The 13,256-nt window shown below is 38.4% G+C and overlaps 1 protein-coding gene across 2 annotated transcripts in view; it reads left to right on the top strand.

Moving 5' to 3' along the window:
* The window catches only part of Gsr (glutathione-disulfide reductase), a 58,519-nt gene extending 50,586 nt beyond the window's left edge, over positions 1 to 7,933 (top strand). For both annotated transcript variants that reach the window (XM_046453289.2, XM_046453288.2), the window contains exons 11-13: positions 1,277 to 1,408; positions 2,459 to 2,592; positions 7,005 to 7,933. In XM_046453289.2, coding sequence (XP_046309245.1) covers positions 1,277 to 1,408; positions 2,459 to 2,592; positions 7,005 to 7,154 — 416 coding nt within the window. In that variant the 3' untranslated portion in view covers positions 7,155 to 7,933. The remainder of the gene's footprint in view (positions 1 to 1,276; positions 1,409 to 2,458; positions 2,593 to 7,004) is intronic.
* The last annotated feature ends 5,323 nt before the right edge of the window (positions 7,934 to 13,256 follow it).

Below are 13,256 nucleotides of genomic sequence, written 5' to 3'. Positions count from 1 at the left end.
AGACTTAGTTGTGGGCTGGGGATGTGGCTCAAGTGCTCGCCTGGCATGCGTGGGGCGCTGGGTTCAATCCTTAGCACCACATAAAAAATAAAATAAAGATGTTATATCCACCAAAAACTAAAAAATAAATATTAAAATAATTCTCTCTCTCTTTAAAAAAAAAAAAAAAGACTTAGTTGTGCTGACTAAAAAAAAAAGTTTCTAGTGTTGGGGATCAAATTTAGGTCCTTGCATATTTTAGGCAAGCTCTGTGATACTGTTATACTCCCCAAACCCCCAAATGTAAGACTGTTAGGAATAAAAAGGGCTAAGGAGAATAAACTTCTAGGTTTTTGTTTTGTTTTTTTTCAGTGCTAGGGATTAAACCCAGGGTGTTGGGCATACTAGGCAAGCACTCAATCACTGAGTTACCTCCCCAGCCCTTTTTAAAATTTTATTTTGAGGCAGGGTCTTGCTAAGTTAATTAGGCTGGCCTCAAATTTATGATCCTCCTTACCTCAACCTCCTGAGTAGCTGGGCTTACTCACCTGGCAAGAGTAACCTCTTATGTTAAAATATCTTACTGTGAAATGAATATGGTTATGAATAGAATCAGAGATGTGCAAAACTAATTTGTTCCATTAATATGTATCAGGGGGCTGGGATTGTGGCTCATTGGTAGAGTGCTCGCCTAGGAATTGCAAGGTGCTGGGTTCGATCCTCAGCACCACATAAAAATAAATAAATAAAGGTATTTAAAAATAATAAAATATGATATTTTTTTAAAGTATCTATCAGAAAGCTAATATCATCACTAAATAGATTTACTGCCAGATGTTTGGAAACTTACCAATGTAGCTTGTTTTTCTGTTTTTGTTTTGATAGTAAATGGTAAAGAATTCTTATATGTCAGTGTTTTGAATTGTTAACTAAAGCTTGATACGTTTTCTTTGCTTTATCATTTTTTCAATCTATATACATACACACTTAAGTATCTATTTGTTAAAAACAAGGTTGTTCCCTTATGTAAACACAATACAGTTTTCAAAACGAGAAAACTTTATTATATCATGCCAGATAGATAAATAGATAGTAGAACAATTCTGCTGTTAAAATGAACAGTAAGGGGCTGGGGCTCAGAGGAAGAGCGCTTGCCTAGCAGGTGTGAGATATTGGGTTCGATCCCTTGTAAAATAAAATAAAACAAAGGTATTATGTCTACTCACAACTAAAAAATAAATGTTTAAAAAAAAAAATGAACAGTAAGATAAACACTGATTTTAAAATGTCTTTGTAGTTGCAATAGCTGCTGGCCGGAAACTTGCCCATAGACTTTTTGAATGCAAAGAAGATTCCAAATTAGACTATGACAACATCCCCACTGTGGTCTTCAGTCATCCCCCTATTGGGACGGTTGGACTCACAGAAGGTAGGTATTTAAAACAAGGTCATTTTATTACTTCTGTTCTCTTGTTGGCCCACTAAATCTTTCTCAGCCCCCAAATTACACTCCTTTTTTGGTTAGTCTCTGGGTACTGCCAGCTCCAATTTATTCCTTAGCTACTAATATTTTGAAAGTATGGTTTCTTTTCTCCACACTACCCTGTTTGTCTTTCTGATGGTTCTTAGCTTACTTATTTGAACTAATTTTAAATTTAAACAAAAATTGCAAAAAGAGTATAAAGGATTCCTATATATCTTTAATAATTTTGCTTTATCAGTTTTTTCACGCTATATACATACACATTTAAGTATCTATTTGTTAAAAACAAGGTTGTTCCCTTATATAAACACAATACAGTTTTCTTTTTTTTAAATTTATTGATTTTTAGTTCTCGGCGGACACAACATCTTTGTTGGTATGTGGTGCTGAGTATCGAACCCGGGCCGCACGCATGCCAGGCGAGCGCGCTACCGCTTGAGCCATATCCCCAGCCCATCAAGAGAATTTTTTAATGTTTATTTTTCAGTTTTCGGCGGACACAACATCTTTGTTTGTATGTGGTGCTGAGGATCGAACCCGGGCCGTACGCATGCCAGGCGAGCGCGCTACCGCTTGAGCGACATCCCCAGCCCCATAATACAGTTTTCAAAATGAGAAAACTTCAATTGATACAGTATTACCTAAACTTTAAATCTTATGCAAATTTTGCCAATTATCTAATGTCATTTTTTACATTTTTTCCCTCAAGTCCAGAATTTAGTCCAGATGATGTATTACCAGTAGCTTTTATACCTCTAGAGTATCCTTTAATCAAGAGACAAAATTCTTGAGCCTGTCTTTTTTTTTTTTTTTTTTTTTTTTTAGTGCCATCGACATTTATTTTGTAGAATGTCCTTTATTTTGGTATTGTTTGATACATCTTGTGATTTAACTTAGGCTAAGTATTTCTGCCCAACTTTCTTTTTGATAGCTCAGTGTAATTATTTAGGTTTTTTTTCTTTTTTGATAAATGCTTTTTTTAAATGTGCATTATAGATGAGGCTGTTAATAAATATGGAAAAGATAATGTGAAGATCTACTCAACCACGTTTACCCCAATGTATCACGCAGTGACCACAAGGAAAACTAAATGTGTGATGAAAATGGTTTGTGCCAACAAAGAGGAAAAGGTATGAAAAGAATTCAGTAAGCTAAACAATGCTTTGTAAAGTTGACAGGAATGCTGGTAGTTGTCTGGGACAGGAGATGGGGGAGACCAAGTAGGTAAGCTTACGGGTTCAACTAGGCAGTTCTACTTTATCAACTATATATACATATTATATATATATAATATACACACACATATATACATAATATATATGTCATATTATATATTATGTATATATGTATATATATCATATATATAATTTGTCCTTCATAGTGTTTTATTTAGAAAGAACTTTGCATTTCCCTTAAAAAATGAGGATAAGGACTGGGGATGTCACATGTTAGGCAAGTGAGCAGTTGCCTCGCATCTGCAAGGCCCTAGGTTCAATCCCCAGCACAAAAAAAAAAAAAAAATGAGGATCAAAACCCACCAAGATGGGGGCTAGGGTTATAGCTCAGCGGTGGAGCACTTGCCTTGTACTTGTGAGGTACTGGGTTCTATCCTCAGCACCACATAAAAAAATAAATAAATAAAGATATCCGTCTTAAAAAAAAAATCCTTATTAAAAAAAAAACAAAAAAACACCAAGATGAGCTGGGCTGTAGCTCAGCAGCAGAGTACTTGCTTAGCATGGATGAGGCACTGGGTTCTGCCGCAGTCTGGCTGGGCACAATTCAGGAGCCACTTGTCAAAAGAAACGAACTTTATTTTTTAGAACCACACACACCAAACAAAACAGCTCCTCAGGAAAACCTGAGGAGCCCAACTGCCACCACCGGCTTGCCACAAGCCTCTCCACCTCCCCCACTCCTCCTGCTCTTGAGGCTGATTGGCTGGGTTGCGTGGGCAGAGCCAAAAAAAAGTCCCCCAATGAGCAGCTCCCTGGTCTGAAAGGGCGGGGAAACAGCCCAAAGAGCATCACCGCAAAGGAGCCAATCAGTTGGCAGCTAGAAGTTTGCTGGGGCCCCTTCGGCTGTGGCTCTCAACAGGGTTCGATCCTCAGCACCACATAAAAGTAAACAAATAAAATAAAGTCATTCTGTTCATTTACAACTACAAAAAAAAAATTTTTTTTGTTAAAGGAAAAACTGGACTGGGGTTGTGGCTCAGAGCTCTTGCCTTGCATGCATAAGGCACTGAGTTTGATCCTCAGCACCACATGAAATAAAGAAATAAAGGTATTGTGTTCAACTACAACTAAAAAACAAAAACAGCTATTAAAAAAAAAAAAAAAAAAAAAAACACCAAGACCTGGTCAACATTGACCAGTAGACCAGAATAGATAGGAAACAAAATACTGGTAAAGGTTAGAATATAATATAATTTTGAGTTTAACATAAAATGGTGAAGTAGTTTATTCGGCTATTTTTTCTAATTTATGCCTTTAAGTTTTTGAGAGCCTGCTGAATTATTCTTGGTGTCTGCACCATTTTATATCCCCTGCACCCCTGTAATGTATAAGGTTTTTATTTTGTTCACTCCTTTGCCAACAATTGCTGTTGTCTTATCTTTTTCATTAACAGCCATTCCAGGTGGGTGTGAATTGATATTTCATTGTAGTTTTGATTTGCATTTGAATCAGTTTTATTTTGACATTAAAAAAATAGGTTGGGGCTGGGGGTATAGCTCAGTTGGTAGAATGCTTGTCTCACAAGCATAGGGCCATGGGTTCAATCCCTAGCACCCCCAAAAAAAAAAAAAAGGTTTAGGGCTGGGAATATAGCTCAGTAGTGAGCACTTGCCTAGCATGTGTGAAGCCCTGGGTTCATTTCTCAGCACTGCATATGAATAAATAAAATAAAGGTCCATCAATAACTAAATAATAATAATAGGGCTGGGTTGTGGCTCAGTAACAGAGCACTTGCCTAGCATGTGTGAGGTACTGGGTTCAGTTCTCAGCACCACATATGAATAAATAAAGGTCCATCAATAACTAAAAAAATAATAATAATAATAGGGGGGCTGGGTTGTGGCTCAGTAACAGAGCACTTGCCTAGCATGTGTGAGGCACTGGGTTTGATCCTCAGCACCACACATAAATGAATACAAAATAAAGGTACATCAACAACTAAAAAATATTTTAAAAAATAATAGCAGTTTTAATTTTGGTCCTCAGCCAGACTATTAGGCTGTTTCTAGTTAAATAGTAAAATGGAACTTAGCAATATTGCTTAAAATGAGGATCTTCCCCACCCCCTGTGCTGGGGATTGAACCCAAGGGCTCAGGCATGCCAGATAAGCACTCTACTGGTAACCTGTATCCCCACCCAACTGTTAGGAATGAGAATGTACTTTTGTTTGTTTGGGTGGTTTTTTTTTTTGGGGGGGGGGTAATCAGTATTGCTTGGGACAATGGTTTAAATGAAGATTTGGATATTGTTTCCAACTTCTGTTGTCAAAAAAGAGTATAGTGTGTCTAATTTAGTGTGAGCCAAAACCCAGATATAGTCCCTAATTTACAGAATTCAGCACCCCCAAGGACTGACAGAAGCTGAGAACCAGAGCAGAGGAGGAGGGTGGCGGCAAAACAGAGCTTGTTATCTCAGTCCTGATGGCTCATTCATAGCCTAAGATTTCTTGATATTGGTCAGCAGGATCCCTGCTTATATTGTTATATAAGTTATTTCCTCATGTCAGCCATCATCATTCATTCATTTGATGAGTATTACTTGGCAGTCTTCTAAAGACTAAGTAAGACCTGCAATATGGAGAGGCAGAATATATGAGGTTCCTGCCATCACCAGAGACTCTTTGTAAGATCAGTTGGATGTTAGTAGACCTTGCTGTTTAATGCACACATGATATTTGATTTGGGATTTTTAAATTTTTTTAAAAAAACTTATTTGGGGCTGAGGTTGTAGCTCTATGGTAGAGTACCTGCCTAGCACATGTGATGCACTGGGGTAGATCCTCAGCACCACATAAAAAAAAATAAATAAAGGTAGTGTGTTCATCTATAACTAGAAATACATTTTTTTTAAAAAAAAAACTATCTTAATTGGCTTTGTTTTTTAATCAAGAATCAGGTAATACCTCATTCCATAAAATAGAATGAGAGCTCCTATAAGTTGGAGTTTTGTAGAAAAAGGCTAAAGAAAATAGAAACAAAGAACAAAAACCATATTGTTCATTTCAAAGTTACTTTTCTTGTGAAACAGAGATGGGGAGACAGATAATAGGAAAATAACTAGTTAACATTAGGTTATTTCAGTTACCCTTGTATAAGGATGAAAGTAGGAAACTTCATTTTTTGCCAGTGGAGCTGGTCTACATCTTAACCATTTAGTTGTTTATAGAACTTTATTTATTTATACTCAGTGCTGAGAATTGAACCCAGTGCCTCACACTTGCCAGGCAAGTGCGCTACCGCTAAGCCACAGCCACAGCCCCTATCTTAACCATTTTTAAGTGGACAGTTCAGTAGTGTTAAGTGTATTCTCTCCCCCCACCCCCCCAAATTGGTACTGGGGAGTTAACTCAGGGATGCTTTATCACTGAGCTACATTTCCAGCATTTTTGAGACAGAGTCTTGCTAAGTTGCTGAGACTGTCCTCAAACTTATGACCCTCCTGCCTCAGCCTCCTGAGTTGTTGGGATTACAGGTGTGCAGCACCACACACACCCAGCTAATTTTTGCTTTTTAATGGAATGATAAATATATTATAGAACTGTTTGCTGAAGATAGACAACATATTGAGAAACTTCATGGTGAAATTTGATTAGAAATAAATGCTCTTTACATCCTTCACATAGCCAAACAGCATATTTGGATTGAGTACTTCCCAAGTGCCATTATTATGTTCAGCCATGGGGATAGAGTGGGGAGCAGAAGCAGAAGGGATCCCCTTCAAGTAGTGATTAAATTCTGACTATGATAGGACCATGACAGAGAACTATTGGCACTGAGAGTTCATGCGATGGAATTTAATTTAGTCTGAAAGACACTACTCTATGGCTCTTTTAATCATTAGCTCTTAAGAGAGGGAGAACAAACAGAGGGACACATTGTGCAAAAGAGAACATGGTTGGTACATGGGACAGAGTGAAGAGAACCTGAGGAATAGCTGTTTGATATGGGCTCGAGGAGGACATTGAAGCAGGCCTGTCCAGGGTCACAGTGCTATGCCAAATTAGGATTAAAAATATTCTAAGGGATTGGGGATGTAGCTCAGTTGGTAAAGTGCTTGCCTCACATGCACAAGGCCCTGGGTTCAATCCCTAGCACCACAAAAAAAAAAAAAAAAATCTAAGTTTTTTGGGTTTTTTGTTTCATTTTAGTTTTTGCCATGCTGGGGATAGAATCAGGGTCTCATGCATGCTAAGCAAGCACACTGCACTGCACATCCAGCCTATAGGGTTTTTTAATGTCATATTTCCTCTCATCACTGTACACCAAATAAATAATTTCTCTTTCATAATTTCTTTTTTCCCTAGGTGGTTGGGATCCATATGCAGGGAATTGGTTGTGATGAAATGCTGCAGGGTTTTGCTGTTGCAGTGAAAATGGGAGCAACTAAGGCTGACTTTGACAACACGGTTGCCATTCATCCTACCTCTTCAGAAGAACTGGTCACACTCCGTTGAGAACTTAGAGACTTCTGTGGCTGGCAATTGGGCCAGTGGACCTTCTGAGATGAACCAATCAATCACTTTTACTTCCTGTTCCAGTTTTATATATTTCTTTATTTTAATCAGGATCTTCTGATAGCGGAAATTTTTAGTAAAGAAAGTAACTTATTTATGTAATCAGAAATGTGTTAATCCAAGGTTGATTTTCATTTGATCCTATTTCACAATAATTAATGTTTTAAAGTTGTTTTATTAACAGCTCTGTGCTAATGTTTTTTTCCAGCCTCATTCCAAGTATAAAACTATATGAAGTACAATGAAGTTAATGTGCTTGAATGAATATAGCTTCCTAATTTTATAAAGGAAGAGGATGGCAGCTCTTCACATTTAAGTAATGCAAGTGCACAGAATCTATATTTTTTTGAAGCCAGTACTGTGTTCTGCATATGCAAAGCTGCTTCAAGGGTGTGACTGTTCTCTAATCCCCTATTTTTTTATTCTTTTAAGTGATTAAAAATGGGTTTTGTTCTTTTTTTGAGATGAAGTGTATCAAATTTGGGAAGGATTTGAAGAGGCTGGTTAAATATGTGAGAGGCATTCTAGAAGTCATTCTTGTTTTCTGTAATAGGTGGATTCAGATACTTCAAAAATCCTTTCCTCTGCCAAGAATTCATAGCTCAGTAAATAATTTCAACATTTGTAAATGTTCCTGTCATTTTATTATTTTCTGACAACTGTTCCAAACATTCGAAAATAACAGCATTTTCTTCTTATAAAATTTATTATGAACTTAATCGACACTGGTTTATTTTCTAAGAATATTTTACATTGAGGGCTGGGGCTCAGTGGCAGAGTGCTTGCCTAGCACGTATGAGGCACTGGGTTCAATCCTTAGCACTACACAAAAATTTAAAAAGATAATAATAAAGAAAATGCTGTTCATCTACAACTACAAAATTTTTTTAATAAAAATATATTTACATTGAAAGATCAAATGTCAAAAAGTTTGGGGAAGAGAAGAGGTGTCTCCTAAAAGTAAAGACCAGAGAAGTTGGGTATAGTGGCGTACACCTATAATTCCAGTTACTTGAGAGATTAAAGCAGGAGGATCACAAGCTCAAGGCCAGCTTGGGCAACTTAGCAAGACCTTGTCTGAAAAAATTAAAAGGACTGGGGATGTGGCTCAGTGGTATAGCACTACTGGATTTAGTTCTTGGTACAAATAGATAAATAAATACCAGATGTATAAAAGAAATCTTAAGCAGATTGATGATTGATTTAGAAATAAAACCCAAGCAATTAGGTTTTTAGCACTTTGTTTCCATTGTTTTATCAGCTAGGTAAGCTGGTTATACTTTTCTGTGGTTTTCATTAATGATAAAGTGCTACTGGATTTTTTCATTAAGCTTTTCCTAAATATCTTTCTGAGTGGTCATGGCCAGTTGCTACACTCATTTCTTAGTTAGACCCAATACCAATGAAAGAAAAGTATTGCATTAGTAACTAAGTTATGTGTTTGTGGTATAGCAAGAAAATAGGATCCCAAGCCCTGGACATTGATTGGGTCCCTTCCTTTTCCCACCAGCCTAAGATAGGGGGCCAAGCTTCTGGGCTCTGCTGTGCCCAGCTTCTGGGCTCTACTGGATTTTTCACTGCACAGGTCCGAAACCTGAAGTGTGCCTCTGCTAGGAAAAGGGACTTTCCCAGAAGTCATATCCATTCTAATATCATGCATTATTCGTTTTGTTTTTTGGTGCTGGAGATTTTTGCTCATGCATTGCATGTACTGTACCACTGAGTTATACTTCCAGCCCTAACACCATGTGTTCTTAATCCCATATGAATCCTCTTTGTGCTGCCTGTGTACTATTTCTATAGTAAAACAGCATGAAAATAACTACTCAAGTCCCAGCCCACATTCTTACCAAATTCTTGAGAACACCCAGGACCTTGAAGTGTTGTGGCCTAACAGCCTGTTACTCAAAGCACTGGGGAATAAAGATATTCAGGTCAGCATGTTGTATGATGTGTAGCACATTGTATGTGCTCAGATATTTTTTAAAGAAAAACATCCTTGCTTTGAAGTAACCTTGTACATAGTTTAGAGAGAAGACATTTCTCTACTATTTCAAATAGGACAATTAAGGACAGAATGACCAAATGGTTTATTGAATAAGATGGGACACTTTTTTGGTTCTGAGGGTTTATCAGTGGTAAAGCTACTATCAGTGGTAGAACCTAACATTCAATACCCTAGGTTTGATCCCTAGCACTGACAAATTAAAAAAAAAAACAAAACACTTTTTAGAAAAAAACACTTTTTAGAGGAATAGAACTCAGTGGTAGAACATAGGCTAAGAGGCTGTGTTAAATCCCCAGCATTCAAAAATAAACACAAATAGGCACAAATTGGAACTGTTCCAAACAAATGAAATACTCATCTAGTTACACATTATTAGGTAAAAGTATCCTAATGTGGGAAAACAGGAAGGCTTTAAGAAGATTAGGATTGAGGGGCTGGGGTGGTGGCTCAGTGGTAGAGTGCTCGCCTAGCATGCATGAGGCACTGGGTTTGATCCTTGGCACCACATAAAAACAAACTAATGTATCCACCTAAAACTAAAGATACTTAAATAAATATTTTTAAAAAGAAAAAGATTAAGACTGAAATTTGGGGACTATAGAAGAGAAAGAGTAGATAGAAAGTACAATGTAGGCAGAATTGTATTGCAGCTTAACAAACTACCTTAGTTTAAAACAAACTTTCTTAAATCTCATGATTGTGTGGTCAAAAAGTAGATCAGGTTTCAGCCAAATAATCTTCTATTGGTGTTAACAGAGGTCATCAGGTAGAATTCAGCTGGGCTGGTCTGCAGTCTTTAAGTTATTTACACTGTCAACTTTGCGGGGGGGTGGGGATGAGGGAAGTCTGGCCTCTGCCTGGCCTCTGCTGGGACTGGCAACCAGAATGCCTACAGAGCTCTGAGCTGCCAGAGAATGTTCTAAGAACCCTAGGCATATGCTGCAAGCTTTATGACCTCACCTTGAAATTTCTAGAATGTCACTTCTGCCACATGATAATTGGCGAAGTAAATCACTAAGGCCAGCTCAGATGTAAGAGGAATTACACTTCACTTCTAAGAGGGAAAAGGTAAAGAATTTGCAGCCATCTTTAATCACTCATACCTGGGATTTTATAAGCTTAACATCACCTTTGTGTGGCTTTTCTAGTGGTTTTGTTGTTAAAGTATGTTTCCATAACAACAAAACTATATTGTCATATGTGAAAGGAAAGTAACCAGGACACTTGGAGCGACCAAGAGATCTTTATTTGGCTGTGTCTGACAGGGAAGGAAGAGAAAAAGAGAACAGGTAAAGAGAAGAAAGGAAGGGAGAGAGCAAAGTCAGAGGGAGAGAGAGAAAGGGGCAGGGGACAAAGTGCAAGAGGAAGATGGAGGGAGCCCGGAAGGAAAGAGTTTTTGTTTGTTTGTTTAGAGAGAATTTTTTTTTACATATTTATTTATTTATTTATTTTTGTTTTCGGCGGACACAACATCTTTGTTTGTATATGGTGCTGAGGATTGAACCCTGGCCGCACACATGCCAGGCGAGCGCGCTACCTCTTGAGCCACATCCCCAGCCCCCAGGAAAGAGTTTTTATAGCTAAAATCTAATGGGGTCTCTGAGTCTACAAGCTGCCTTGTTGGCATACAGTGATTGGATCATAGAGTAGTTGCTAAGGGTATCATCTTCTGCCCTGAGGCAGACCAGAAAAGGGTCCCGAATGTGGGTTTCTGTTGCACCAGATGAGTGGGAGTTGTGTTCAGCCTTGAATGGGGTTGAGTGTTCAGCCTTGAGGCAAACAAGCAATAAAGAACCAGATGGATAGGGATGGAGTATTCAGCCCACCCTGCAGCTAACAATATGGTAGGTCCATGCTACATTTTCACCTTGTGAATGTCATTTTCCACTTTGGTCAATCATTTCTGTCTGTTATGTGTTATGTCTGTTGTGTGACAGTATCATTTCTGGCATGTGATGCAGCAAGTTTATATGCAAGAATACAAAGTATGTTACTGCTGGGTTTCTGTTCTCACGACTAAAAGGCTCAGGGGTCACTCCAGGTAAACTGGGCTAACTGGGCTGCACAAAATAACCACACAAGAGACACAAATACCTTTTTCTTTGGGGTCGCTGTGACAGCTTCTCTGAACTTAAGGTTCCACAGGAAGAGAGAGAGAGAGAGCGCGCACGCGCTGACCCCTTTTATTGAGGAGAAGCTATTCAAATGAGGCAAGGGGTCAGGTTTGAGGGGACTGAGACTTATCTTCATGATGTTCATTGTTAGCAGGTTGACTGACATCTGGGTAGGCCACACACCCAAGGCCACAGTAAGAGAAGGGACACACACAAGGCACTTCCATGGAACATTCTATCCTAAACAGGGCAAGGGGTTATATTACAAAGGAACAGGTGAGCATAGCTTCACCCATGGGGCTGTAGCAAGACACATCCATGCACGAGACACTGACCCTGGAACCCAAAAAGGGTGGGGAAAGCTCTGCCACATTTCTGTGACTGAGCGCCTCAGCACCCAGCCAGGGAGTGTGACTCAGTCATATGCAAAGTTGGTCTCCCACATGTTACATGATTTTTTTTTTCATTTGTTCTCTTGATATACATCACAGTATAGTGTATTTTGACATACATACATGGAGTATAACATTCTAATTCTTGTGGTTGGACATGATATGGAGTTTCACATATATGAACATAAGAAAGTTATACCGATTCATTCTTTCTTATTCCAATTCCCCCACCCTTCCCTTCATTCCCCTTTGTATAATCCAGTGAATTTCTATTTTTCTCACCCCCTGTTACATGATTTTATTTTTTTTAGTTGTTGACAGAGCTTTTTTTTTTTGACAGTAATAGGGAGAGAAAGAGAATTTTTTTGATATTTATTTTTTAGTTTTCGGCGGACACAACATCTTTGTTTGTATGTGGTGCTGAGGTTCGAACCCGGGCCGCACGCATGCCAGGCGAGCGCACTACCGCTTGAGCCACATCCCCAGCCCTGTTGACAGACCTTTATTTTATTTTTATGTGGTGCTTAGAATCGAACCCAGCGCCTCATACATGCCAGGCAAGTGCGCTACCACTGAACCACAGCCACAGCCCCTGTTAATGATTGTTGACACTAAAATTTGTAGTGGAGAAGAACAAACATTTGAGCCTTTTACCTTTTTGAGAAATGATGTATTAGGGTTCTCAAGAGAAATAGGGTAATATGATGTGAATATATATCTAGACAGATTTATTATAAGGAATTTGCTCATGATAGTGTGGAGGCAGGGAAGTCTAAAATTTGCATTGTGGGTCAGCAGGCTGGAGACCCAAGAGAGCCAATGTTTCAGATAAAGTCTAAGGCCATCGCTAAAGAATTCCCCCTTATTCTGAAAGAGTATATTTTGTTCTATTAAGGCCTTCAACTTATTGATTATGGCCCACCTACATCACGGAGGGCAATCTGATGTACCCAAAGTTTACCAAATTAATAAATAAATGTTAATCTCATACAAAAATATACACTAAGTTGATACAGTAATCATTACAATTCTAATCCTTTTCAATACAGTAATCATTACAATTCTAAACCTTTTCAACTTCGCAGCTCAACATCTTAAAACCATACCTAGAATCCAAATAGACAGTAATAAGGTCATACTGTTACAGTAGAGAGGCCGCTCAGAAAACACTCAAAGACCAAATTTAAAACAATTGGAGAGCTTTAATACCTGGCCGGGGACTACTTCCCACAGAGGCTGAACGGGTCTTTGAGAGAACAGCCTCCATCTGACTGGCTTGAATATTTAAGGGAGAAAACATCCTATGGAATTTCACAGATAGCAAGCAAGCAGACTACAGAGGCTGAAAAGGCAGCAGAGCAAGAGACAGACAACCACATCCTGGGTTCGAGCACTGCTGTGGGCATATATCCTGGGTTCGAGTACATTTGTGGGGTACAAAGAACAGAAAAAACAATCTTTTTTAATTTATAAGGAACAGCTTTCATTTTGATTTCTCAGAAATAGTTCATATGATAGAAATGGAGTA

The sequence above is a fragment of the Marmota monax genome, unplaced genomic scaffold, assembly GCF_021218885.2.
Source record: "Marmota monax isolate L192 unplaced genomic scaffold, Marmota_monax_Labrador192_F-V1.1 WCK01_AAM20220418_F8-fsc00117, whole genome shotgun sequence".
In the NCBI taxonomy this organism is placed as follows: domain Eukaryota; kingdom Metazoa; phylum Chordata; class Mammalia; order Rodentia; family Sciuridae; genus Marmota; species Marmota monax.
This window is presented reverse-complemented; position numbering and strand designations above follow the sequence as displayed.